This window comes from Emydura macquarii, unplaced genomic scaffold, assembly GCF_026122565.2.
Source record: "Emydura macquarii macquarii isolate MOO-44397 ecotype Brisbane River unplaced genomic scaffold, CSIRO-AGI_Emac_v2 contig_2205, whole genome shotgun sequence".
NCBI classification, from domain to species: Eukaryota; Metazoa; Chordata; order Testudines; family Chelidae; genus Emydura; species Emydura macquarii.
In genome coordinates, this window is record NW_027132342.1 from 19,847,594 (window position 1) to 19,873,691 (window position 26,098).

At 50.7% G+C, this 26,098-nt stretch overlaps 3 protein-coding genes and 1 long non-coding RNA gene across 5 annotated transcripts in view; 1 reads left to right on the forward strand and 3 right to left on the reverse strand.

Annotated features, from left to right (window-relative positions):
- The window catches only part of LOC137160783 (suppressor of cytokine signaling 1-like), a 44,412-nt gene extending 38,895 nt beyond the window's left edge, over nucleotides 1-5,517 (reverse strand). Inside the window, exon 1 of the mRNA XM_067559634.1 lies at nucleotides 5,137-5,517. The gene's annotated coding sequence lies outside the window, so the exon portion shown is untranslated. The remainder of the gene's footprint in view (nucleotides 1-5,136) is intronic.
- On the forward strand, nucleotides 228-19,176 carry SERHL2 (serine hydrolase like 2). 2 transcript variants are annotated; one of them, XM_067559628.1, is made up of 14 exons: nucleotides 228-696; nucleotides 3,368-3,431; nucleotides 4,132-4,281; nucleotides 4,376-4,489; nucleotides 5,944-5,985; nucleotides 7,023-7,042; nucleotides 7,267-7,341; nucleotides 8,884-8,967; nucleotides 9,212-9,324; nucleotides 9,726-9,805; nucleotides 10,196-10,230; nucleotides 11,952-12,028; nucleotides 15,291-15,384; nucleotides 17,842-19,176. In XM_067559628.1, exons 2-14 carry the CDS (start codon nucleotides 3,392-3,394, stop codon nucleotides 17,959-17,961), a joined length of 1,044 nt encoding a protein of 347 aa, XP_067415729.1. In that variant the 5' UTR covers nucleotides 228-696; nucleotides 3,368-3,391; the 3' UTR covers nucleotides 17,962-19,176. The 2 variants fall into 2 exon arrangements, with proteins under 2 accessions (XP_067415729.1, XP_067415730.1); XM_067559629.1 differs by lacking the exon at nucleotides 8,884-8,967 and having other exon boundaries at nucleotides 229-696.
- Nucleotides 8,790-16,972, reverse strand: LOC137160785 (uncharacterized). Its single transcript, XR_010921979.1, has 2 exons — nucleotides 16,785-16,972; nucleotides 8,790-9,163 (listed from the first exon to the last, which is right to left on the reverse strand). It is a non-coding gene; the product is annotated as an uncharacterized lncRNA (long non-coding RNA).
- Nucleotides 17,383-25,368, reverse strand: RRP7A (ribosomal RNA processing 7 homolog A). The gene is made up of 7 exons (XM_067559630.1): nucleotides 25,190-25,368; nucleotides 24,406-24,548; nucleotides 23,288-23,413; nucleotides 22,921-23,044; nucleotides 21,879-21,976; nucleotides 21,091-21,289; nucleotides 17,383-20,336 (listed from the first exon to the last, which is right to left on the reverse strand). The coding sequence occupies exons 1-7, from the start codon at nucleotides 25,251-25,253 to the stop codon at nucleotides 20,251-20,253; spliced, it is 840 nt and encodes a 279-aa protein (XP_067415731.1). The 5' UTR covers nucleotides 25,254-25,368; the 3' UTR covers nucleotides 17,383-20,250.
- Between the last annotated feature and the right edge of the window lie 730 nt (nucleotides 25,369-26,098).

Consider the following 26,098-nt stretch of genomic DNA (forward strand, 5'->3'; position numbering starts at 1 on the left):
GAGTCTCTGGACCAACTTCTGTTGGTGAGAGAAACAAGCTTCCAAGCTTACACAGAGCTCTTCTTCACCCACAGAAGTTGCTCCAATACAAAATATTCTCTCACCTATATTGTGCCCCTGATATCCTGGGAGCAACACAGCTGCAACAGCGCTGCACATAAGAGATCATGTTACTTTTGCAAATGCACCGGAGTTATTACATGTGCGCTGGTTACATTCTTGTTGGGGTAATGAGATTCTCCTCTGAAGCATACACTGACTAGCATGCTTCTGCACTTCACTGCCTCTCTTACGCTGCAGTGGAGTGTTTGCAGTGCACTGTTACACAGCAGCTGCATACCAGAGCAGTAGAAGAAGCACCCTCTCCCTTTCTAGTCAACGCACAGAGAAATAGGCTCCATGGAAGGTGCTACAGAAATGTAAGGCGCCGTTATCAGCACTGCTGCTGTGCATCCGTTTAAACGAAGGGCGCCCATCCTGGTGTACAGGCAGCAACGAGGCTGTTGAGGAGCGCTGGAAAAGGGAGAGCCTTTGGTCCCTTTAAGCGTTGCATCCACAGGGGGAGGACCTTCTCTGTGGTTCCGGCTGCGACTACGAGGAAGTAGCCGCCTGAGTCCTCCCCTCCTGCTCTGCATTGAGCCGGCTCAGTCTGTGCAGCTGCTTGTGGCTTTGACGCAGCCCCGTGGACTCCTGGAGGTATGTGGGCAGGGGTGCTGTCGTGCCTTGTAATTGCCTTTGCCCTTGGTGCGGTTCTTACCTCGTTTCCTCACTTTAGATCTCTCCCCTTTGTACTGACACGGTGAGGCAAGTGCTGGGGACCGTGCCAGAGTGAAAGCCTGGCTTATAGTTTCCAGGATAACTGGGTAGGCAGCAGAGTTTCCTATTGTGCCTCAGCCCAGCTCCAGAGGGATCACAGCTAAGGAGTGGTTCATTTTCTCTGGCTCTCTCAGTCCTTGGCCTCTTTGCTGAGGCTGCAAACGCAGGGGCAGAGAGACATGATGCTGGGTTTTGTTATTTGGACATGTCCTAGGGGAATCAGACCAGTTCCTACTAGAGAGGTTTTGTTGGGAAAGACTTTGGCCTAGTTTGCATTAGAAAAGGTTTGCTGATATAGCTATGCCAGCAAACCCTCCTAGCACAGGCCTAGTTTATCCTGATGAGAAAGTTCTTTTGCCAGTAGCGCGTATACCTAGTGCTGGAATGAAATCAGCTATCCTGGTAAAATCACTTTTTCCTGGTATAAGTGATTCTACACTAGGGCTTTTGGTGGTGTAGAAATTTGCAAAAGAAATCCCATTACTAACTGACATTGCTGTACTGGCAAAAGTGTCTAGTACAGCCATGGCCAAGGTAACATCCAGCTTGGGGCTGGAATTGGACCAACAACCTAGTGCTGAGAGGCTGTGTATCCCATGTCTCAATCTGCCTGACTTCTTGAAGTTTAAGGGCCATGTCTGCAATGGGGGTAAATTGGTATATTTGCTTTGTACCAGCAGACGTTCTGGCCTTAATTGTCTTTTTCTAGGGGTAGATCTACACTAGGAACTTCTGCTGGCACAGCTATGTTGTTTCAGGGGTGTGAAGAGCTGTGATCCCTTACTGAGATAGCTGGGTTGACAGAAGTCCCTTGTGTAAGTGCAGCTATACCAGGAAAGCTGTGCTTTTCCCAATATAGCTTGTTTGCCCATTGGTGGATGGTTTTATTATACTGGTATAATTTGCCAGTGTAGCTACTCCCACACTCAGAGCGCTTTGCTGGCATAGTGTCCTGATATTCCTATGCCAGGAAGCTTTCCTCCTCAAGAATATTATAGAATATTGTGTTTGCTGTTAAGTGGGCTAAACCACTCTCTGACCTCTCCGACTGAAGATATGTCTACACTACGCTATGGAGACCATGCCAACATAACTATGTCGGCTTAGCCCACTGGTGCAGATGCAGTTGACACCGTCAGCGGGAGTTTTTCCACCGGTGTAGGAACACCACCTCCCCGAGCCACACTGTAATGATCTTGGAGTTCATTAAGTAACAAACCAGTGAATGAGAAAGGAATCAAATGTTCCTAAAACAAACTGGAGAGCACCTCTGGTGAACTGCTGCACACAGCCATGCGGTGTTCCCAACCGCTGCCTCCAGGGCATATCTCCAAACTCCTGTGTTCATCATACTGTGTCTTTTGAGTGAGTGTCTCTAAATTATAATCTTCTACAGACATTAACCTCGTTGACAGAAGCCCTCTTCTGTTGACATAACTGCATCTATACTGGGGGTGTTGTCAACATAGCTGTCAATCAGGGGAGTGGCTTTTCCACACCCCTCACCAGTGTAGCTATGCCAATATAACTTTTCCATGTAGAGTAAGCCTAAAAGTCCTCATGCACAAGCAGCCTCTTCTCTGGTACACTGCTGAATGGGTGAAGAGAGCAGGAAGCCTCTGTCTTCCCAGCCCACACAAGGATCCAGATGAGGTGGCAGCAATGGGGCAGCAACAATGACTGGGGGAGCTTGAGAGCAGAGTTAATAGAGCTGGGGTCCCCAAACTATGGCCTGCGGGCCGCCAACACATTTTGACTGGCCCGCTGAGTCCAGTGGCATTACAATTACGTGCGGCTCTTCATAACGCAGGGGTCGGCAACCTTCCACAAGTGGCGTGCCAAGTTTTCATTCCCCCTTCCTGGCCCCTTCCCCCCGCCCCCACCCCTCTCCCACATGACATGGGCCCAGTGCCCTGGCCAGGAGGAGCTGCTCCGGCCCACCATAAGAGCAAGACTGCGTGATGTGGCCCTGACAACTGACAGTTTGGGGACCCCTATAATAGAGCCTCTGAAATTAATTAAAAAAAAACCCTGGAGATTACCAGGCAGAGTCAGAGAATCCGGTCCAATATCCTATCTCTGACAGTGGCCAACACCAGCCTTGGCTTTGCCAATACCCTTACAGGCGGTGCTCCCTGCTAGTCTAGTTGTGGGATTTCTTTATGCAACAGCTCTGAGATTTCTCATGATCTGCAGCATGAGTCTGAAGAAGCAGCTTGAATTCAATTAAATGAGACTTCATTGGAATGCAAGCGATACGGGTGTTGCCAATGCCAAGCCTCCTAATTTGTCCCCTGTGGGGCGGGGATGTGTGGCAGCGGAGCCCCTGGTGGATGATGAATACTGAGCTGTTTCCCTGAAGCTGCCCAACATGCACTGTGTGAGAGGAGGAGTGCTGAATTTCCTGTGACATGGTTCACGAGGGAGGTGGGACACAGTCCGGCAATTGGCATCAGGTTACAGGGCAACTGTAATGCTGAAGGAGAAATGTCAGGGTCTCCCTCCCCTTGCTCACTGCTTCTAGTAGACCATGTTCCCCTTTTCTTTTAAGGCTCCAGGAGACAGAGAAAAAGTGATGTCCTCGCTGCTGAAATGGTCTTCTCTGCCCATGGCAGGTAGGACTCTGTGTTGCTAACCAAGAGGAATCTGCTGCTGGAGGTTGGATTCCTATTCTGGATCCTCTTTGCCTATGACCAGCTGGGTTAGCAGGCACTGTAGAGCCAGGAGAGAATTGGGAAAAAGGAATTCCTTCTGTTGCTGAATTGTGAAACTCCTCCCCTTCTTGGCAACTAAGGAGCATCTCTGGCATGGTGTCCTGTTGATGGTGCTAGCTACCAGAGGGGTTAGCTGTTAGTAACTCAGGGGAGGGGAAATCCCAAAGGAAATGCTTCCAGGGGGAGGGAAGAGGGGGTGTCAGAATTCACCAGAAAGAAACCCTGAAACATCCCGGCAAATAACCTCTGTGATTAAAGGGGGAAAGATTCTGGCTTCAGCTCATCACTCACTGGAGAGTCACAGCTGGTGAAATGGGGGGAGCTGGGATATGGGAAGAAGAGGAGGGACTTGAGTGCCAGGCTATATGTGCACTGGGTGGGGACTAGTGAGAGGCCGGAAGCATGTGGGTCAGAGACGGGGGTGACAAACAGTTAATACATAAGCACAGACTGGAGATTGCTGGGTGAGTAACAGCTGGCATCTATGCTAAGGCCTCTGCCTGTTCTGAGCGCTGTATGATGTTCTCACAGCACCCAGAGTCAGCACAGAGGGGAAGCTGCCGCGCTCGAGGGATGTAATTAGCTGATGGTTGTATTTCAGGCATGGTCTCGGAGTTGAAGTTCCCGGTTCCTTGGGGCCACATTGCAGCCAAGGCCTGGGGATCCCCGCAAGGCCGTCCCGTGCTCTGCTTGCATGGCTGGCTGGACAATGCCAACACTTTCAACCGACTCATTCCACTGCTCCCCAAAGGTGGGGCAGATCTGTTCTGGTAGAGTCTTTGGTTCGCTGCTGGGCGGAGGGAGGCTGTTCTGTGACTTACTGTCTTCCCCCGCCTCTCTTTCAGATTATTGTTACATGGCAATGGATTTTGGGGGCCACGGCCTGTCATCCCACCGGCCCGCAGGCTTTCCTTACCACTTCCTGGACTACGTGAGTGAGGTCCGCAGGGTGACGGCAGGTGAGCAGGCGGGGAGGACTCGCTGGGCAGGGAGCTTTGTGTTCCTGGCTCCCATGTTAATGACACATTCCTGGCCACAGCCAGAGAGAAGTTCTCTCACCCCTCCCAGCTGAGACCGGTTGCCCCCTGCTTCCTCCTGGATCCATCCCCTGGATAGCCCCCTAGGCCAGACTCCTCCTTGACTTTGGTGTTAGCTAGACTGAGCCCCCGGCTTTCTCAAAGAGCATTTCATCCAGAAAGTGCTCTAGGTGTTTGTGTGTGGGGGGGAGGGGAGGGACAGTGCCCCCATGAGGTGCTGAGCCATGGCCCCAGCCAGAGCCAGACCCCTCAGGAACCAAGATCTAGGCACAACAGGGTCCCTTCTCCAGAGAGGCAGGTCCCCCAGCACCCAAGAGCAGCGCTCTGCACCCACAGCTGGGATGAAGAGCCCCGTTTCTGACACTTTCTCCAGAGCAAGAAACATGAAACCCTGTGATAAAAATAAAACCCCATAAGAGCAGCAGCTACTGACCTGCTGATGCATCCAGTGGGTCCCTGAGCTGCTAGGCTCCCTCCCTCTTACCAACCAGCCCCCAGACTTAAACAGGCTGCGCTCCGCTCCCCTGCTCAGAACAGTGTTAGGAGTCTCTAAATTCTTCCTGTCCTACCTTTCTCTGCAGCTCCTCAGTGGGTGCGTGGAGTCCATGTCTGTGTCTTACAACAAGGCCAGCCATAAACAAAAGCAGGTGTGACCAGCGCTCTGCAAATCCTCAGCACCTCCTGGTCTGTTTTCCTGCCTGGTAGTGGAACTGGGAAAGAGGCTTTCTGCTTCTTATTGTCCCCATTCCTCTCACCTGGGCCGAAGGAGCATCCCCCTCCCCTTCCTTTGAAGTGTTGCCATGCAAACCCTGTCCTGAGAATGCCAGGGCACATTCAGTAGGAGCGGGATGGATGGGCTGTAACTTCCAGGTGGATTTCCACAAACCTAAAAGGTTGTTATGAACATGCCTCATGTGATTTAGGAACCTGACATGCTAAATTATACCATGCATTCTCAATAAGAGTAATAACAATCCTTCCCCAAGACCACGGCTCCGTCTGCCCTGTTCCCTATGAATACTCCACAGCAGAGCGCTCTGGGGCTTGTCTTTCCTACAGTGCAGTATGCAGCCAGGCTCCTTTGTCTGACTGATGGTCCTAAGGACTTGCCCTGAATAGGAATGACTGTGGCAGGTGAGATCTGTGAACCAGAGGGAACTGCCCGCTGCCAGCAGACATGCATTAAGAAGCTGAGAATGGAGGAGATTGGTCCCTGTAAGCCTGGCCTTCTAATCTATCCTATTTCCTGACTAGGAAGCAAAACATCAATGAAGGCTCTCTTTAGGTTCCTGTCTGTGTGGAAATGGCAAGTGATGACACATCACTACTACTGTAGCTAACCCATTGTCACCTGCTTTTTATCTGTTGCTTTTTAGCCTTGAAGTGGAATCGATTTACTCTAATGGGCCACAGTTTGGGTAAGTGACTCTTGTTCCAATGGCAGTTTGACTCCAGCAAACATTGGTGAATGATTAACTTTAATTGCCCTTTAGGCCTCCCAAGTACAAGGAAACCAGTCCAGTGTAAAGTGGGGGTCAATCAATGCAGTGCTGTCTTCCTGAATTGGCAGAGAGCCTGAAATAATGGCTTTGTGAGGTGTGAACTTCTCGAACCTCCTGTTGAGCTCCTCGGGCGTTAACTTTAAATGTTAAGGATGACACTTTACGTATCTCTACTAACTCTTTAGTTACTCATCACTTTGTCAGATAGGACAGGAAATGGGGTGGGCATGAAGTCCATGGGGGAATTGAGATGTGCTGCAGGAAAGGAATGACTCCCTCTCCTCCCTCCTTCTCATCTTTGCTCTGGAGAAAGAAGGGGAGATACGAAGGGAGGGAGAATGGGGAAGGGAGAACACGGGTGGCAAAGCATGGAGCCTAAAGGTAACCGTATTCTTCCCTGAGTGATCCTGAATGTAACTACCCTCATTGTTACTACATACAGCCCATATTCTATCCTTGATCTTTGATTGCCATTGGTGGCAGAAATGCTATGAACTGAGGGATCAAATACTCCTAAACTTACCCCTTGGGCCACGGACCATAATTTAAAATGTTCCTCTCCCCAGGAGGTTTGATGCCCCAGAGTTAATCTATCCCATCTGTGTGTACCTCTCCATGGTCCCAAAGCATTGTACCATTTTAGCTGGCAGCTCCCCCCTAGCCCACGCTTCCTGCTGAGGCAGACTGGATGCAGAGGCTGAAGGGAACTCCTTCACAGCCAGGATCCCTGCCCTATTTCCTACATTGCCCCGTGCTGGGAGACTCATTGACCTGTGGCTTGGGATTCAAACCTCAGGTGAGATTGTTACTTCCTTGTCAAGCATGTCTAGTGTGCACTTCTAGGCCATCCCACCTGTACTCCCAGGTAGCCCTCTTGCTCCCCACTCTGGGGAAGAGGTGTTACCCCTGTACTGGGTTTACTGTGCATACGCCAAGTGTCCTCTCTCTTGCAGGTGGGACTGTCGCAGGAATGGTGAGTACAGCAGCCTTTATTCATGGGGCTGACTCAGTCTCCTCCTCAGCTGGAAGGGTGATGGCCCCTATAGGCTGGGGGAGTGAGGGGCAGCTTGCACGGGACACAAACAAATTTGTGTGTCAGATGAGAGGCAGCTCTCCCAATATAGAACACTTAAGAGAATTGTGTGCTTTCTGGGCCAGTGAAGAACATGACCTTTCTCTCTTCCACCCTCTTTCCAGTTCTCCTGCGTTTTCCCTGAAATGGTGGAGAAGCTGATCCTGGTGGAATCTTATGGCTTCTTCCCAGCTCCTCAGGTTAGTTTTTTTCCTGTTTGGCAGACACAGAAGAGAGGGACGACAGGGTAAAGGAAAAAACCCCTCAGCAGGTTCATTCCTTGTACTGCCCCTGAGGAGCGTATTTCTCAGTTGTAATCTGACTTGCCTTCCCTTCTGGAGTCTGTGGGCCCACTTCCGATTGCGGTGGGTAAAGGAATAAGAGGATGAGAGACGTAGTGCAACAAGAACAACCCCCAGGCACAGTGCCCAGGAGATTTCTGGTAAAGGAGGGTCTCTTTAACAACCCCGGAAATTCCACAGCATCCTGTTCTACTGTCCTCTCAAGTTGCTGGTCAGAACAGATCTACATGAGCAATAAGTGCTTGGAGCCACCTGGGGCTTCAGGAGTTCATGGTGAAGAAACAATGCCCTTGTTTATTAGTCGTAATCCTGTTTTTTAGGGCAGTGCCTAAGGGCCGACCAGAAGTGGGGCCCCATTGTGGTAGGCCCTGGACAAATGCCGTAGCAGACAGTCCCAGGGCTGGATGACTCAGGGAACCGGTGATGGGCTGTGAAGACTTTCATCTCTAGTTCAGTGGTTCCAATCTGATCCAGTGTTGCCAACCCCAGATGTTCAAAAATCATGAATCAGGCTCACCAAAAATCATGAGACAGGCTTTAGCATCATGAGATTATGTAAAATAATAGATCTGGTGTTTTTTATTTGCTTCTGCTTTTTGAGCCTTTAAGGTCCACTGGGGTCACACGTGGAAGCTTTCTCTGCAGCCATGAGGCTAAAAACTTACTTTTTCTTTAAAAACGAAGGCTGACATCATCACATAGCCACTTGACTCCAGCAGCTGAGGCTTTAAGAAAAACAAGAATTATCATGAGACTCATGACAAAATCATAAGAGATGCCAACACTGCACACTGGTAGCAACCAAGGGACACACTTTTCAAATGCAGACTCTCTCTCTGGGCAGGTCTATGGTACGAAGCCTATGTCAGCACAGCCACTTAGTGTAGGTGCAGCATACACTGACAGGAGGTTTTCTTTCCATGTAGGAACACCAGCTCCCTGACATCATTAGCCACATTGATAGAAGCCCTCTTCCATTGACATAACTGCATCCACGCTGGGGGTTTTGTTGGCATAGCTATCAGCTAATCAGGGGTGTGGTTTTCTCACCCCCGACTGATGTAGCTACACTAAAATAATTTTTAAGTGTTGACCAAGCCTCTGTGCACACGATCACTTGCATGCTCAAATTTTGCGGTCATTTGTGTTCAGGACAGAAATTACATGTTCCAAATCCATTTGTACGTGACAGTGGAGTGCAGGTTAATCACAAATGGGCTCTGAAGGTGTAAATTCTCTCACCTGTCTATACATGCACAAAGTTGTACAGAGGGAGGTCAGTTTGAGGCCTTTGGCAATGTCACCCCAAGGCCATTCCTCTCGGATGACTCTCTTGGTGACCTATGTGAAGGGGTTTGGTGGATCTCATTCCAGTTCCTAGTGGGACAGGCATCCCCCCACCGAAACGACCATCATGCTAACTGGCTGTCTTGTTGGCAGGGTCAGGATAAAGGTCCAGGATTAGGTAGGCAAAGGAAGCTGAGTTCCCCTCTTCCCTCTAGAGATGGGCCATCCAAGTCAGAGGTGAGATACTAAAGAACTCGTAGCATTTTTTTCATAAGAGTAGTGGTGTCCTTGGCTATACTCTGTCCTCTCCTGATCACCACCTCCCTCGTTGTGTAGTGTTGCTGTTCTCCCCGGCCCCAGCCTCAGTGGTTGCTGTTCAGATGTGATGTACGTAGTTGGTAAAGTGCTCAGATCCTTGAGGGTGAAAGGTGCTCTATGGAAACATACAATCACTTCTGTTACCTGCATCTCTGATTTCTAGGAACATGACATGTGGCTGGAGTCTAAGAGGAAGGTGGTTGAAAATGTGCTAAGTCTGGAGCAGAACAAGCCCCAGCCTCCTAAAGTACGCAGCCCCCAAGAAGCACTGCAGAGGTGCGTGACCTCCCTGCCTTTGGTCTCTGTGAGAGATGGTGCAAGCTCTGCCCTTGCAAAGCTGCTGCAGTAGATGGGTGTTCTCCTGCACAGAATTAGTGGGGACAAGATGCAGGAGGTGCAGCTGAACGCTTTGTACTTTCTCTTCTCTTCAGAATCGGCCATTCATTTTCCTTCAGATTCTGAGCACGGGGTTGTATCCCTTTGCCAGCCCCCTGCCTTTTATGGGGCTGGAATATGTTGGCCACTGTGCAAGTGCTGAACTATGCAACTTGTCCTAGTTGGGTCTCTTCCCTCCCATCTCCTCTCTCTATCGTTCTCTCGTTTGATACCATTTCCTTTCCACACCTTACTTCTTCAATAGCCCAAGTTCCTCCCGTTATATGCTGTGTCTTTCCCAGGCTATTGCAAGCAAACAGCCATTTGACAGAGGAGAGTGGGAGGATCCTACTGCAGCGAGGAGCTACCGAGGTGCCAGGAGGTGAGGTACCTCAGCTGCTCAGGGAAAGTGATGGCCAGCTGTCTACAGAGCCATGCTGACTTTGGGGTTAAAGGCTTGGGGAGTGCCATCTGCTCCCTCTCCTGGATGGGGCAGTCTGGGTGTGAACCCCAGAGGTCTGAGTGAGTGACTAAATATGGAGGGTGGAGTGTCCTGTTCCCGACAGCTGAGGTCCAAGCCCACTTTTCCCATCAGGCCATGGTGCTTAATTCATTTAACATTTGAATAAAAAGAAGAAACCCTACCCAAATCCATAATTCTTCCCCATCTCCCCAGATATGATCTGGGGGTACCTAAAAAGCAGAGGGAGAGCTGGAACCCCAGTGTGAATCCCCACCTATGGTGTGTAAATAACTCTCTCTTTCTTCCCAGGCATGGTGTATAACAGAGACATGAGAGTCCTTACGGTAAGCACTGACGTTCTGACTGGTTCCCCAGTATTCCCCAGCCCCTTACTCTGACAGGGTCCTTTGCTGAGAGGGAAAAGACCTTCCCATTTTAGGTCACATCACAGCTGGGCTCCATTTCCCAGCACCCTAAAACGCGGGCTTGTTCAGTGCTTTCGCCCCAGTTTTAAGTTATATAAGTGACAAAGCTTCTTCTGGGAGACTGTTTTACACTCTAGGCTTAATTTACTATACAGCTTTGAAACCTCACCACAATTAATGAGATTTTCTAAGCAGAACAAGTGGGGTTCTCAAACTTTTTTTGCTGGGACCCCCTTTGAAAATATTTCAGGCTGTGAGGACCTATGACCCTCCCCCCCAAGTGATGACCCTCCCCCATTCCAGGCCATACCATCCTTACTGGTATGCATGGGGGCTGACAGCTCGCAACCCCCCCATAATGACCCCCTGAGAGGTCGCAACCCCCAGTTTGAAAACCCCTTGTCCCTTTCAGATCATCCTGAACAAGTCCTCTCCCTCCCTATCCCAAATCCCTGGTTAGGGACAGCTTTCCGGCTTGTTTTCCCTTCTGTGGAGTTGCCTTGGAAGAAGGGAGAGACAGGAGTTGGGGCTATCCAATGTTCTACACCTTGTAGGTCTGTCCTACTTGTCAGCGAGTCAGGCCTGGTCTACACTACAGACCTATATCGGTAGAATGATGTCACTCAGGGGTGCGAAAACGCCACACTCCTGAGTGACACAGTTATACTGACCTAACCCCCCTGTGCAGACAGCACATGTCAACAGGAGAGCTTCTCCAGCTGACATAGCTACCGCCTTTCAGGGAGGTGGATTAATTTAGCCCACGGGAGAGCTCTCTCCCGTCAGCTTTGAGCATCTTCTTAAAATGCCGCATCAGTGCTTTAATGTGTAAACGTGACCTCAGTCCTCATTTTGTCTGTCCTGAGGTAGGGACCCAAGTAAGATATTCAGCCAGCCTCTCTGCTAGCATTTCCTTTTTTTAGGAGAGGTTTTTAAAAGCTTTCTCTACTTGCATCTTTGCTGGCTGGTGTGAAGGGGGTAAAAACTACTATCTTTCAGAATCACTCTAGTGCCTAGGTCGTATTGTGTCAGACACTCCGTGGAAATGTTCAGAACTGAGACAGTTCCTGTTCTTGACATATTACAGCACTTGCCTTTGATGTATGTGTGTGACTGCAATTTTGAAACCCTACTGGATAGAAAAGAGTGCCTTATTTCACAGAGCCAGACACCTAGTTGCCCTAACAGGATCACTAGAATTTTTCACATATCAGGGTGTATCTACACTGCCGTCAGAGGGCTGCTTGCAGCTTGGATAGCGATAGCTATGCCAGCTTTAATCTAGCTAGCACAGCAAAAAGAGCTGTGAAGCGATGACAGACTCAGACTCAGGCTATGGCCTAAGTACAGCCTGCGCCAGTGTCTGCGCCACCGCATCTTCAGTGCTATTTTTAGCCATGCTAGCTAGATTAAACCTAGTGTGTGTACATCCATATGTGCTCTGCAATCACCCCTCTGATTGCAGTGTAGACATACCTTCAGTGTGACAGCAGGGTTTGCAGTGTAAGCCCTACCCCCAGGCTCCAGCATAGCCAATAGGGCGTAGTGTCAAATGTCAGCCAACCAGTGAGTGCATCCTCCTTCCTCCCTCTCTCTAAATTCACTGATATCTGGTGTCTCCATTGTCTTTGGATCTGCAGCACAATCAAGACTTCCTGACTCTGGAGCAGAGTGTGAGCTTCTTGAGCAAAATCCGGGCCAGTGTCCTCATGATCATGTAAGTGATTCACAAGCATAACCGATATTTGCTGTCTGCCCTTTTCTGTCTGCCACGCCCCAGGGTGGGTGGTGCACTGGAGGGCAGGTATGGATAAAAACCATCTTCATGTACAGAAGGTTGAATAAAGATAGGAATTCAATAAGCTTTGTGTAGAACAGCTGAGTTATACACAGCCAAACCGAACAAAGCCACCTCCTGCTCAGCTGCTTGTGACAGGGCTTCCTGGAGCAAGCCCTATCCCCTTCCCTGGGTTCCTTCACCCAGCCAACGGCAGGCTTGTGTTCACCTGCAGAAAAGTTCCCGGACACCTTTCTCTCTTGCTTGCTGCTCCCTCATAATGAACAGGAAACACGGCGTTAAAGAGCCCTTCACAACTGGTTAGTAGTGTTGGACTGTCAGGCAGGAAGTCTCCAGGCTGTCAGAGAACCCCTCCAGCGTAATATTCATACTTCATCTGATCATCTACCCCATGGGGAAGCCGCCACCTCCCCACCCATGCAGGGGCTGCCACCATCCCTCCCGTTAAATGTGGATTTTTTTTTAAACCCTTTGTGCCCAGGCTCAGGTTTTTTCCCTTCTGCAGGATTCCCCCACTTTCTTGGAGACTTCTGCTTATTGGTCTTTCCAAGCTTGTGCCTGTGGACTTGTGTGCACAGGCTCCCAAGGGGTCACTCACGTGCTGCCTATGCTGTGTTACCCTGCTCAGAAATGGGAGAGAGAGAAATATTTGTGCTGGAGCCCTCATGGCGGAAAGACTCATTGTACAACTTTGCTCAATTCCCATTGTTGTCTGTACATTTCACTCCCACCGGCTGTGCTCTGCTGCCAGCCTGCTCCTCCTCTCAACCCAACCCCCAAGTCACACTGGTGCCGCATGAGCGGGCTGGAGTAACAGTGGGAGAAGCCTGATTATAAAAGAGCAGGGGCGGGTGAATGAGAAATGACCAAAGATTCTAAGATGTCTGAGTAGGAGAGCTACTTTCTGGAGTCTGCCTTTAACAAGAAAAATAAGCAAAATCGAGTCTCAGAAGCCTCTGAAGTTATAAATATACTATCTGAACAGAGATCTCATCCAGTCTGGATTGCATGCATCCTCAAGCCTTACGGGAATGTAAGCACTACCATAATATAAATACATGAAATTATATTTTCAAAATAGTAGGGGAAAAGTTTAACAGTTTCTCTGTTTTCTTATTCTTCTTTCATAGGGGGAGGAGGCACTAAACATGGCAGTGCAGACATAAATGAGGGTGGTTTCAGTTAAACAACACTATTGGGCCCCATTCTAAAAGCAATAAGCCATCCCAAGGTGTGTATGAGAGAAGGGTGTCTGCATTGCTCGGGTTTAGGTCACACACACCTACTTGAGACTGGTGCAGTAATCTGCTAGAGTGCCCCCTGTAATGGTTTATTGCTGTGACTAACAGCAAAGTCTCACAATGGAGGCTTTGGAGGGGAGCTGGTATTAAACTCAGGTGTGGAACAGGGGGCAAACAACACATTAAAGACCCAGCACTGCTCGCCTTGAAGTGTATGGCAGAGATATTCATGTCACTGGGGTCCCAACTGGGCCCTAAGTGTGTAAATTACACTGCACCAACTAATAGTGAAGGAGGATGAGAGAACCCAAGGAGACTAAGGAATTAGCTTGGAAGTGGATCTTATTATAATGCCACCTACCTATTATAAAGCGCTCTTCATCAGTAGATCAGTAAATGCTTTACAAGGGAACTCCATATCATAATTCAAGAAACTTGTGAGTCTTTAAAACTCTGCCTTTAACCACTTCTCATTTGCTTCCTTCTCTCTCCATCAGTGATGCTAGCCTGGCCTTCCATTTCTCCAGTCTTCCCATGATTGGAAAACCCATCATCACCTAAACTAACCTAAAACCATTACCATTGCTGCCTCCAGATCCCTTCTCAACAGCCCGCTTTTATCACAGCTGCTGCAAGAAGGGGCAACTGGGCATCAATGGATGATTATTTAGATACGGCAAAACAAGTAAATTTAAACATTATACTTTGGCTCCTCCTCCCCTCCCCCCATCTTTGTATGTTATTCCTCTTCTTAGAGGCCAAGATCTGCAGGGCTGGTGTCATGTCCACTTCTTTGTTAGCGAGTGCACTACATAATGTGTCTCTCATCCTGTTTGGGACCTTGGAGCACTTCTATGAAAGAAAACTCTGCTAGAAGTTGAGCGGAAAATGAAAGAGCAACTTCAGAGCTGGCTTAGCCTCCTTCTGTTACAGAAATAGAACTCTGGGCACTTTTACTTTAGGAGAACATGTGCTTTAAGTATCTAGCTGTTTCTTCTGGATACTTCATCTTGAAAACTGGGGGATAAAAGGAAGGACTTGTAATCTCTCATTGCACCACTTTGTGGAAGAAATGCAATATTACAGCTTCCCGTATGATTTAAAATGAGGAAACTGCAAAATACTTGTTTGTGGGGTCGTTTTGTTTTGTTTTCTCTAATTTGTCTGTTTTAGCAATTCCTGAGTGGCTGCTCTTGTACCTTATGCCTTACTGCCTGGAGGAAGCTAATGCAGGAGATTGTTTGATGGATAAAACCAAACATTCACCTGCACAAAGGAAGGGGGAAAAAAGCCACCAGGGAGAGATGGGAGGGGCTGGTTGAGTGCAAGCAATCACCAATGAAACTGGTCTTTAGACCTCAGGCAAAGCCGTCCTGGCTGTGGTTCTCCTCTAATAGTTTAACCCTCACAGAATTGAGCCCTGGAAAGGGCAATTTCCTGAGTTTATGCACCATGATCAATCCACTTTTCCAGCAGGGGCTTTAATAGATAGACAATAGACTGCTGAGCTTGGTCCTCCCTCATTCAGCTACCCGAGTCTAACCCTTGGTGTCCACAACACCTCCTATAGTCCATGTGACTACCAATGTGAGTGAGGAAGGCAAGATGAGCTAGTTCATTTTCTCTCTGTGACTGGTCTCTGTGATTCTCCTCTTGGGGAAGGAGAGCAGCTAAGATAGAATCATAGAATATTAGGGTTGGAAGAGACCTCAGGAGGTCATCTAGTCCAACCCCCTGCTCAAGGCAGGGCCATCCCCAACTAAATCAGTAAGCTCTGCAGAAATTTGGCCTAAGGCGCACTGTGTCTTACACTGAACTTCATGATTGTTTTAGAATCATAGAATCATAGAATATTAGAGTTGCAAGGGACATCAGGAGGTCATCTAGTCCAACCCCCTGCTCAAAGCAGGACTAACCTCAGCTATATCATCATTTTCTAGAGCCCGGGATGGAATTTTTAATCCTAAAACTGAAAATGTGGCCAAGTACTTTGTGAAGCCTCTGCGGGAAGCATTCCAGTCCAACCTGAAGGAGGTGAGAGCAAGCACCAGCCAGGCATGCCCAGTCACTGAGGGCTTGTGCGCACGGGGAAATTGACCAGAAGAGCAACTATGGAATAACATCCTGGGTGGACACATTCCAAAATAAGTATCAACCTGGGGCATTTTCCTGGACTAGCTTTAGTGCCTTAAATTCACACCCTGCATAATTCTGATTGTCTCCTTCATTTGAAATGTTAGGCTGCTAGAGTCCCCACTTAGCAACTGCTAGGCCAAGTCCTTCTCCACTTCCAGTTATCCCCACCCTCCACAGCAGCTTAGTGCTTCAAATGAAGGAGATCCTCTCCCCCCATCAGAAGTCACTTCCAACAATCTGCCACCCTCGGCACTGTATCAGTGCGCTGCCCACCCCACTTCTGCCACACGCTGTACACCCTGCTTGTGTTAACAATTCCTTAACATAGGCAGAGCTGGATTTGTGCAATTTTTGGTGGGGCCAATGAGGCAAAGCCCCCAGCAGGGATGTAAGAGGAAAAGCCCCCATATACTGGGGGTCAGGGGAGGAGAGGCACAAAAATTGAAAAATAAAGGCACAAGGGAAAATCTGGTCCACCCACACTGGATCAAACTGTGGTGCTAAACCTGGCTATAGCACTGGCGTGGCAAGGTGGGTAAGTGACCCTCCCCCAATCCCAGGATCTGATATAAAGGTGCATAGGACCTAACGGACTCCTTTAAAACAGCACCTGCATTTCAAAAGGGGTGCCTCATGCAAAGACAGGAGTGACTCCCGTTTGGGGCAACAAAGCAGCAAATCATGCAGTGTGTGGCTTGATAAACAGGCTGCCCTGGAAAGGCCCCCCCCCCACACACACACACTGGGGTCCGCCACCCCAAGGAGCTAACAGCCCTGCCCCATCCTGCATTAGGGATCCATCCCTGAGAGTACCATGAGTTGGGACTTTCAGCAAGGTGCTCCATCTGCCTCCCTCCCCCCCAGCAAACCCTTCTAGGTGTCAATCCAAAGGGAACCCTACGATACAGGGGAGTTGCACCAGGCTATTGGGGTGTCCTGATATGAACCTGGGGGGGATGCAATACATGGCTGGAACAATGTGGGGCATAATACAAGGGGACTGGATGGGGGGCCAGAACTGAGGGAGGGGAGGCAAGGGCCAGGATATAGAAGAGACAAATGGGATGTGGGGGAGGAAAACAGGTCCAGGGAGCAGATCATGGGGCAGGAGGGGGAGGCACAGGAGGACACAGTGGGGTGGGGCAAACCCCAGGGCGTAAGGAGAACTGGGAAAAGGAACAGACCTCAGGGAGTCAGGAGCATGGACATTGGAAGGACTGCAAAAGTGGAGGGGGCAGCAAGCCTTGACTATCCTGGACCCCTTGAGAGCTCCCCCCAACTCATCTGCCCCCACTTACCCTCCTAGCTAGCAGTCTGGAGGCCCCTGGGTGACTGGTCCCTCCTGCTTCCTAGACCCGGCTAGTTCCTGCTAATAAGGAGCCACTGCAGCTGTGGCAGCAGCCAGCAGGTGAGGGCTCAGCTGCTGGTATGAAGCAGAGTGGGAGCCGGGTGCCAATCAAGCCAGGCTGTGGTGTGCTCCTGCCCACCTGGGTTTTAAAAGTGAAGGGGGGAAGGGGAGAGCAATCAATGGCCTTCTGCCTCCAGCACCTATGGGGGCAGATGAGATGGGATAGATGGGGGGTGGGGGCAGGACACTGGGTGGAAGCTGGGCTAGCCACAGGAGGGAGATGGGGACAGGAAAGCTAGGATGTGGGGGGTTAGGACACAGAGAAATGGGGGCAAGACTAGGAGGTGGGGGGGTGTGTGTGCAATTTATCTGGTCAGTGTCTGCCACAGGGGTTGGGAACCTCATTTTCAGGCTCATCTAAGGACAGGTCAGGAGGGCTAGGCTGAGCCCTCCAGCTGCCAGGGCTGTGTGAGGGCCTTGGCAAGGGTGTTAACGCACGCAGGGTGCGCACCACGTGCATCCTGCTGAGGTGCATTGACAGTTTGTTAATGCAGCTGGAGCTAGTCCTCTTTGAAGCAGGACTAGAGTAAAGCACATTAAGGAACCATTAATGGCTGCAGGCTCCACACAGTCAGCCCACACCGCAGCAGGCTCATGCAGGGCAGGTCACCCCCCAGCTTGCCATGAATTTGCTGCCTGAGGCAGTTGTCTAGCTTGCTGTATGCCTAGAGCAGCTTCTGCTGCCACGCTCAGTACTGCTCATTGCAGATGTCTACCTGCCCCTGTCGATCATCTTGCATCACGCTTATGCTTATTTTAACCTGCATGACTGCAGCATCTGCTAATAGTAATGGAGTTATCTTTGAGCAGCTCTAATTTAAGAAAATCATCTAGCCCCAGCATTTAGCTTGATGGCTTCCTGTGGCAGACAGTTCCACAGGTTGACTAGAGACTGTGTGGAGAAGTATTTCATTTAGTTCACGTCTCCCTGTGTTCTCTCCCACTAGCATTTCCAGTTAGTCGAAGTGAACGGGAATCATTTTGTCCACCTGAACGAGCCGGAAGTAGTGGCTGGGCTCATCAACAACTTCCTAAAGCAAGATCAGATTGACAAAGCCAAGCTGTAGCATGGATTCCTGCATCAGGGCTTGGCTACCAGCTTCCCAGGGCAGACAGCAGCAATGACAAAAGAGGGCAAGGAGCCTAATAGCCTCACATACAGGAGACAGCACCTTTACCTGTTTGGGCCCTGAAGTTTTGCTCAATACATGATTTTCATCCCTCTTTTGAGCTCAGCAGTTTGGAATGGCAAAAAGAACCCGTCTACGCAAACAGGCATGGAGGACTGTCCTCAAGGAAGAGCTGAGCAAATAGTTTTCATGTTCAAATGGAGATGGGGAATCCTACCTTGTGCCTCCCACTTCATGTGTTAAAGCAGCCACTTCTGCATGCAAGGTCCACAGTCCTGTTAAGCCTTGTGCAGTTCATCAGAAGGAAGCAAACCCCCCTTACCTCATTTGCTGATGTGCTGCCTTGTAAAGGACTGGGAGGGATAAGCCAGGTGACTCCCTGCCACTACCTACATCTTATAATAGAGATGGTGTTTATGTGAGAAGTGAGTTCTTTGATCGTGTTTGACATTCCACCTCTCTTCATCCTCTCACTGCAGCCTGCCTCCTACAATGATTTCGATTCTGCATCTCTCTATTTTCAGATAGGGTTTTAGGCAGGAGTGACGTGAATTTATTCTGGTAACAGCTGCACTCACAGCAGCTGGGTGCATGGTGCAGGTTCTGCTCCTTAGCAGGTTACATAAGACACGGCTTGGGCTGGGAGAACACCAAGACTAATTCAGTTCCATGATTTGATGCTCATGCAGATCCAAGACACCAAATCATTTCTTGCTGTGGGAAAGGCTGCAAAGGCAACTCCTATTCCAGCCTGCCAGGGCAGCTGCTGCAGCTTTCCCCTTCCCACAAGGCAGGTGTCAGAAGCATCTGAGGCGACTGCACCATGTGAGCAAAAAGCCACAATCTGGAATTATGATGGACGTAAAGGGTGGCATTGATCAAGGGAAACAGACAACACTGTAGGAATACACAGGGCTTTGCACAGAGTTAGACTACACACAGCAGCCACTGCAACGCATTTTCTAGTGTCCACTGAAAGTTGAGCTGGGCTTATTGATCAGGTGGCTTATAAATGACAGCCCAGGTGATCAAGAAAGGTCCCCATCTTCCCATGCACTAAACAAGTAATAGTCTAGCTGCCCTGGGTGTAAGAAAGGGGGCCATGTTCAGCTCACTCTGAAGAGAGCAGGACTGTTAAAAGAGATTCACCCTTATTTGAAAGAAAGGATATGAGAGGCTGGTGGGGGGAGAATCTGAACTCAGGAGGCTCTCTTCCTCCACTAAAACCATAGAGGCTCCCAGCACACCCTCCCCGCTGTCAGAAACACAAGAGACTTTGCACACTGTGTTCTTGTGAATTTACAGAAACAGACTGAGCAGCTCCATGCCCTAAAGGCAACCAGCAGGAGGCTCATGGTGGACTCTAGCACTCCACATCCCTGACACTAGGGAAACATGAACACCAGCAAGCAGTACCACCCCGCTGTTTCTGAAGAACTGCAGCAGGTCAAGGTCTCAGGGGTACAGGATCACCCCTTCTTCCCCTCCCCTTCCAGGGCCTCATTTCCTCACTTCCCCTCTTCCCTTCCACACAAGAGCATTTTCTGTGAAAGAGCAACTTTGGCCAAACCCTGAGTCACAGGTGCCCATCTCGCGGGTGGCTCATGCAGCAGGCAATACACAAGCTTGGCCTGGAATAGGGCAGAAGCTCTGCCCAACACATGCTGCATGCAGTGCACAGCACTGTTATCCACTCAAGCAGGCGTGTGGAGAGCTAGTAGCTGAGGGATGGCGAGGGCAATAAGGCAGCACTTAGGAAATTGGCAGTTTATTTACAATTCACGAAGAGTGGACTTCTGCTGCCTTTGATTCAGCAGCAGCCCCCATGCTGTGGTCCAGGCGGCTGGGATGGGTCTCAGTCTTGCTGGGGGATCTGGCTTAAGAAGGGTGCCCAGAGGAGACAGTGCAAAAAGATGAAGGTTGGTACAGGAGGGCCCCTCCACTCAGCACAGGAGGGGCTGCAGCCTGTGAACTGCAGCTGAGCCATGCTAATGGGAGTGTCTGTGCTGGGCTCGCTGGCACTAGAGGCATATTCAGCAGATGAGGAGCTTCACCAGACCCTCCTTTTGTAAACACTGGAGATTTCCCATTAGGGCCCAGGTTACAGCAAAGGGAACAAATCAGTGCCACTGCACTTTCTAGAGGCCTTGAACAGACTCTGTCCGTAAACTTCTCAATGCTCCCAGCAGCGGAAACATCCAAGGACGCGGCAGTGCCCAGAGTGGCTCAGTATGGCCGGAACTTGCGCTGGGCCCGCATCAGTGCAATCCTCTGCTTGTCCTCCTCAAACTTCTTCCTCAGCTGTGCTATGTCTGAAAGGAAGAAGAAGGGGCTTGGGTACAGCAGGACCGGGATGGGCTTGGCACAAGAGCAGCAGGTTTACATTTCTCTAGGGCTTTGTACTCTGGCTGCTCTCAAAAGCACTTTACTGACTGGAAAGCAAATTCAGTCCCAGCACAAGCAGGCCCCACAGCCAGTGAAGTTAAGTGGGTGCAATTCCCATTCCACCAGTGCTGAATATGTAGGGATCCACTCATCCACCACTGTGCTGCAGCTCCAACTGGGGTAGAACATGAAGTTATTTTTACACAGCTGCCTGTGTAAAGGAAACATCAAGGGGAATTCAGACAGGACATGGGGGCTAAAATGTGCTCTTACAAAAGCATGGTTTGAGAATAAAACAGCAAGGATCTCATGATCATGCCCCATTCTGACAGGAGTCCAGCGCCCACAGCACTCTGTTGGGTATTGCTTCTGCACTAACTCGGAGGGGAAAAACGTGCCCATCTGAATCAACAACACTACTCGGTTTTCCTTAAAGGTCTCCCATCCAAATAGTGACCGGACCCAATCCTGTTTAGTTTCCAAGATTGACAGGATCACAGCCTGAAGTGGTGCAACTGGCTGTTCTGCAGCTGCGCCTGGAATGCCCGAGAGCAGTGGTGGGGCCAGTTCTCACCTGTCACAGTGTTGGTGACAAAAACCACATGGCCTAGTGGGGTGTTCAGACTGTGATGCTGGGGAACAAGGAGATAAGCAGTGGCAGGGAGAAACTACACAACTCACTTTCTCTCTTGGTCTCACGATGCTGCCAGGCGTAGAAATTGAGCAGCTCCTTGCGTGCCCTCTTTCGCTTCTCCCTCTCCAGCACTCGCAAGCCGGCAGCCTCTGTCAGGGGGAGTCCAGGCCTTCGGCCTTTCCGTGTCACCTTCACCCAACCTTCCTCGTCCGGAACACCCTCCTCCTTCTCTGCTTTGGCTTCTTCCTACATGAGGAGGATGAGGGAGAAAATGCGCTTAGTCCAGACCTGTGGTTCCATTCCACAGCAGCTTCCTGAGGCTGTCACCCAGCAAACACTTCTCTCCAGCCTCACACAAGGGCACAGAGAATCCCAGCGCCTGCTGCTCTGCTATGTGAGAAGACCAAGGGTGGTATTCTGGGGGAGCAGTAGAATTGTGATATAAAGTGGCTGAGGATGTGAGCACCAGAATCCCAGGCAGTGGGGGGCACTGGGCCATCCAAGAGCTGGCATGTTTGTGGGTAATTACAGTGCACCTTGTGGGGAGGTAATGGAACCTTGCCAGACCTAGTGTCTGGGCACTGCCTGCCAGCAACTGGGAGACGGCAACCCTGAGCCCCAACAGGAGGCCTTGCCCAGCCAGCCACCCAGATAAAGAGTGATGGACAAGCTTGTGAAGTACCAGAAGACTCAGGCATTCCCTCTGCTGCTCAAAGAGCTGCCCTGTCCAACAGGAACAGGCCAGTCAGCAATGACAAAATCCCCAGGGAGTTGCTAGGCTCAGAGAATCCCTTAAGAAAGCCCATGCCTGGTTTACCTTATCAGCCCTCCCTACCTCTGCTATTTTCTGGTCATAGATTTGCATGAAGGTGTCCACTTCAGCTTTCAGCTCCACCGGATCAACCACCGAAGCTGCATAACTGGCAATCCACTCTGAGACAAGGAGGGAAGAGGTCAGCAACTGTTTCTGCAGCGACCCCCTCCCTGACAAGATGCCTCAACGCAACCCTAGGGACCAGAGAAGGGGTCAGACTCCATATCATCTCTCCATGGACATCCTGGCCAGCAAGGGAGCCAATGAGCGACAAACATGGCCACAGAGGTTGGTGGGACCCAGTCACCTTCCTCATTATGGTATGTGCTGATGCCTGCCAATGAACAGCTGTATGATGATAAACAGCATTTAGCCACTCATGTCATTAGGGAGAACCACATTCAGAGTTCAAATTTAACATCCTCTGCTGTGAGGACCTAGCATCTCCTTACAGTGCATCCCACCATTCTAAAGCAAGGAGGTCAGCATCAGCAGGAGGAGGTGCCAAAGTATGGGAAATCCTGGCTCCGCCATGGACTGAGCTCCCAGGAGGATATTTCATTAGTGTCGGTAAACCACTCTGTGATCTTTCAATGCCTGGTGCCATAGGAACAGGAACTAGTCGCAGTCTCAGTTACAAGCAAGCGAAGGCCAGCTCCCCCAAACCAAAGAAAATACTGAAAGACTGTGGAGAGAACCCGCACAACCGTTTGGGTAACCAAGGCACCAGATAGTGGTGACAACCACAGCTCCCTTGTGGACTTCCCCATCCCTTTCAGAGTGGCTGGTCATGGAGCTTGTGATCAGGAACTGTGTCCTCCCACTATAGTGAGAAGCTCCATGTGGGATGAGTGAGGAATACAGGGAATGTAGAACAAGAGGAGAAGGGGCAGGGGAAATGTCAGACAACTCCCTGCTCAACCTGGGCACGCGAGAATCAGTGTTGAGGGGTGACAGCTCCCTTGGCACATAACTGAGATGGGGTGGGGTACAGCCAGAATGAGACACCCCTCCAATACACCCACCTCCCCCAACAAGTCTGAAGAGCACATAGGTGACTTACTGCGGATACCGGTTTTCACAGGGCAACTCTCTGAAGACATCACCAGGGGGCCCTGCAGAGATAGGGATTTGACTGCCTGTATCCCAGCTGGATTCTTAAACACCACATAAGCCACTCGGAATCCCTGGAGAAAAGGAAGCACATTGGTACCGTCAGCAACGATCAGCACGAGCTAGCTCTCCAGATAAGCAGCTTTATTAGAGAAGTAAGGCCTCTGCCAGCACTAGAGCTGCTAGGAGAAAAAAAAAAGTCACAATGAAGAATCCCTCAGAAGGCCTCTTCTCCCACCTCAGGTTTCTTCCCATTCTAGATTTTACAGTGTGCTCCCTTCCCCACTACCCTTCTCAGAATCTCCCTTGAGTTTTACCGGAAATGTCTTGAGATTGAAGAACTTGGATTTGGGTGCCTCTGGTTTTTCTCTTGGTCCCGGTTTCTCACACATATCCACAGACTGGACAGACCAGCAGCAGGAGAACAGCCTGGACAGACATGCCTTAATACAATGAGAGAGAGAAAAGTGACCGGGACTCACCTGAGTGCCCTCCCCTTGGGAGACAAGGGATATAGTCCTTTGCAGATACCCTATTTCCCCCCCTGCTTCCAAAGAATCCACATTGCAACCACCCTCATCGTCCCAGCTGAGGATGGCGTATAACCCTCTCTTTGTACTCATCTGCTTCTATGTAGCTGCATCATGGTCAAAAAACAGGCACAAAGTTTTGAAGTATAGACACAATTTAGGCATGAGGTTGGAACAAGATCAAACCCAGATCCTACAAAGCCCCACTAATCTTTTGGTCAGTGAAATGGTCCATCAATTGGACCTCTAAGAGCAATGAGATTCTACACCTCTGTGCTGCCTAAACAAGTCCACACCAGTTTTCTTGCAGAACTGGTGTAATAAGAATCCCTAGACTTCTGCCTCGTAGGATCAGTAAGCTCCAGAAATACTACAGCTCCCTTGAGTTTAAGAAGGTTGCCTGGCCAAATCCATGGCAACTCCCTATGGTTACTAGATATGTTACAAGGTGGATGGGGCACCAAGCAAATTTACCTTTCTTACAGGCAAGAAGGAAAACATGGGCTTCAATGTTCCTCCTGTAACTTGTAACAAAGGTAACGGGTGGTTTTACAAAAACTCGTTAGCTAGTCAAAGTGAACTTTTGGCTTCATGCTATGGTTGACTTTGACTAGCTAAACTGGGTTTAAAGGTATTAAACTGCATCTACATTAGATCCCAAGTGGCATTTCAAAAGGGTTAGCTAACAAACAAAATACATTTTTCCTTCTTCTAGACAGGGGAAGCATGACCTTTACTAAGTCACTGTCAGCTCTCCCTGCACCACTGTTTGGGGTTTTCAATTCTCCCATACAAACACTACCATAATTGTCACAGCATCTCTCTGCTTTTCTGGTTATGCTCCAGCTCCCAGTAAAAAGACACATTCACATATTCCTTTCATAACTTCTTCCAGCCCAACTCACCTTTGTGCAATATGGGGGGATATTAAGTACAAAGAGAGTGCGGTTTGGAGGGTGGGTAGTATCGGTGCCGTCTCGGACTTTGTGCTCCTTCACGTACAGGTAGTGAGGCGACCGTTGCTTCTCCGAAAGTTTAACTGGAATGGCTAAAAGGGACAAGAGATGCAGCGATTCACAGCAACTGACTTCAGCAGAGCCTCGAGTCGGAGAACACTTCGGAGGCACCACTGCCAGCTGCTGCCTTCACTGGTTAACGAGGCTCTAGCTGGGCTCCCACAGATAAGTCTCCCATGCCGGATTGGCCCCAGCACCCACCCGTCTCTCCGGACCGCGCAGGGAAGCGTGTCAAGGTGCGAAGTGGCAGGGAGTGGCTGCCGCTCGGCTGCGCTGCGATGGAGTCAGTCCTGCCCGCCGAGCTGTGTGGGGGCAGGCCAGGGAGCACGGTCAGGTCGGTGGGTGCCGAGGGAGGAGCGGGCGGTGCCGTGCGCGGATGCAGGAGGAACACGCTGCGCACACGGTCAGCAGCCGCGGGGCGGGCGAGAGCAGCAGCAGCGCCCCGGGCACGGGGCCGGTGTGCCGGGAAAGCAGCGCCCCACGCAGATGGGGGGTGGAAGACGCGGCCCGGCGAGGGGCGATAGAGCTCCGGGAGACGCGCGGGGGGGCTGGAATCCGCCCGGCGATACACTGGGGATTCCCGGCTAGACGTTCCCCCCTTTGAACGCACCCCCCCCCCCCCCATTTAAGGCAGCCGCAGCCCTGAGGAGCCCGGGCCGGGCGGTGCAGTTACCCGCGTAGCCTGCCGGGGCCGCCGCGCTCATCACATGCTGCTGCTGCCTTCCAGAGGCCGCCATCTTACTTTCGCGGGCGGCGCGGCGGTGATGACGTCACAATGATTGCCGCGGGACACACACTGACGCGGCGCCGCCGCGCGAGGGCGGCCGGGAGCTGTAGTTCCTTCCTTGGCGGGCCGACGTTTGGGGCGAGCGCGACCGTGCTCTGGGCGGGGCTCCAGCGGAGCGGAGCGAGTCAGACGCGCGCGCCGCCCGCGATTGTTCAGAGCCCCGCGCTGCCTGGCGGTGTCCGCCTCGCGCGCCCCATTCGTTCGATGCACGGCCGGGTGGGCGCGAGCCGCACACGGTGTGGTGGGATCGTCATCCTGCCGGCGCTGCTGGGGGGCGGGGGCCGGCCTTGGTAGCAGGACTCTGCGCTCGCTCACGCGCAGTCCTCACGCATCCGGCCCAAAGCCGGAATGGGTGTGGTGCAGTGCAGTGCAGTCAGAGCATGCAGCGTGGTGTGGGTAATACAGGCCCTTCATCCCTCTCTGCCCTTCCTAGGGGTCTCGCTACAGCCCCCCCCAATGCACCTCAGAGGTACAGAAGTGGGAATAAGATGAGGCCATTCTCACCCCCCAACCACCATTTTCCAGTGGCACTCACCCTTTCCAGACTACTGTACGTACCCCTTTCAGGGACTCACTGACCCAATAGCAGGTGTGAAAAATCAAGACGGGAGTGTAATAGGCAGCCATATAAGAAAAAGCCCCAAAGATCATGACTGTCCCTATAAAATTGGGACGAAAGGTCACCCGACAGGAGTCTGATTTGCCTTGCGTACCCCCATTTCACCTCACTTAAAAACTATCTGCTTACAAAATCAGACATAAAAATACAAGTGTCACCACACAGTATGGCTGAAA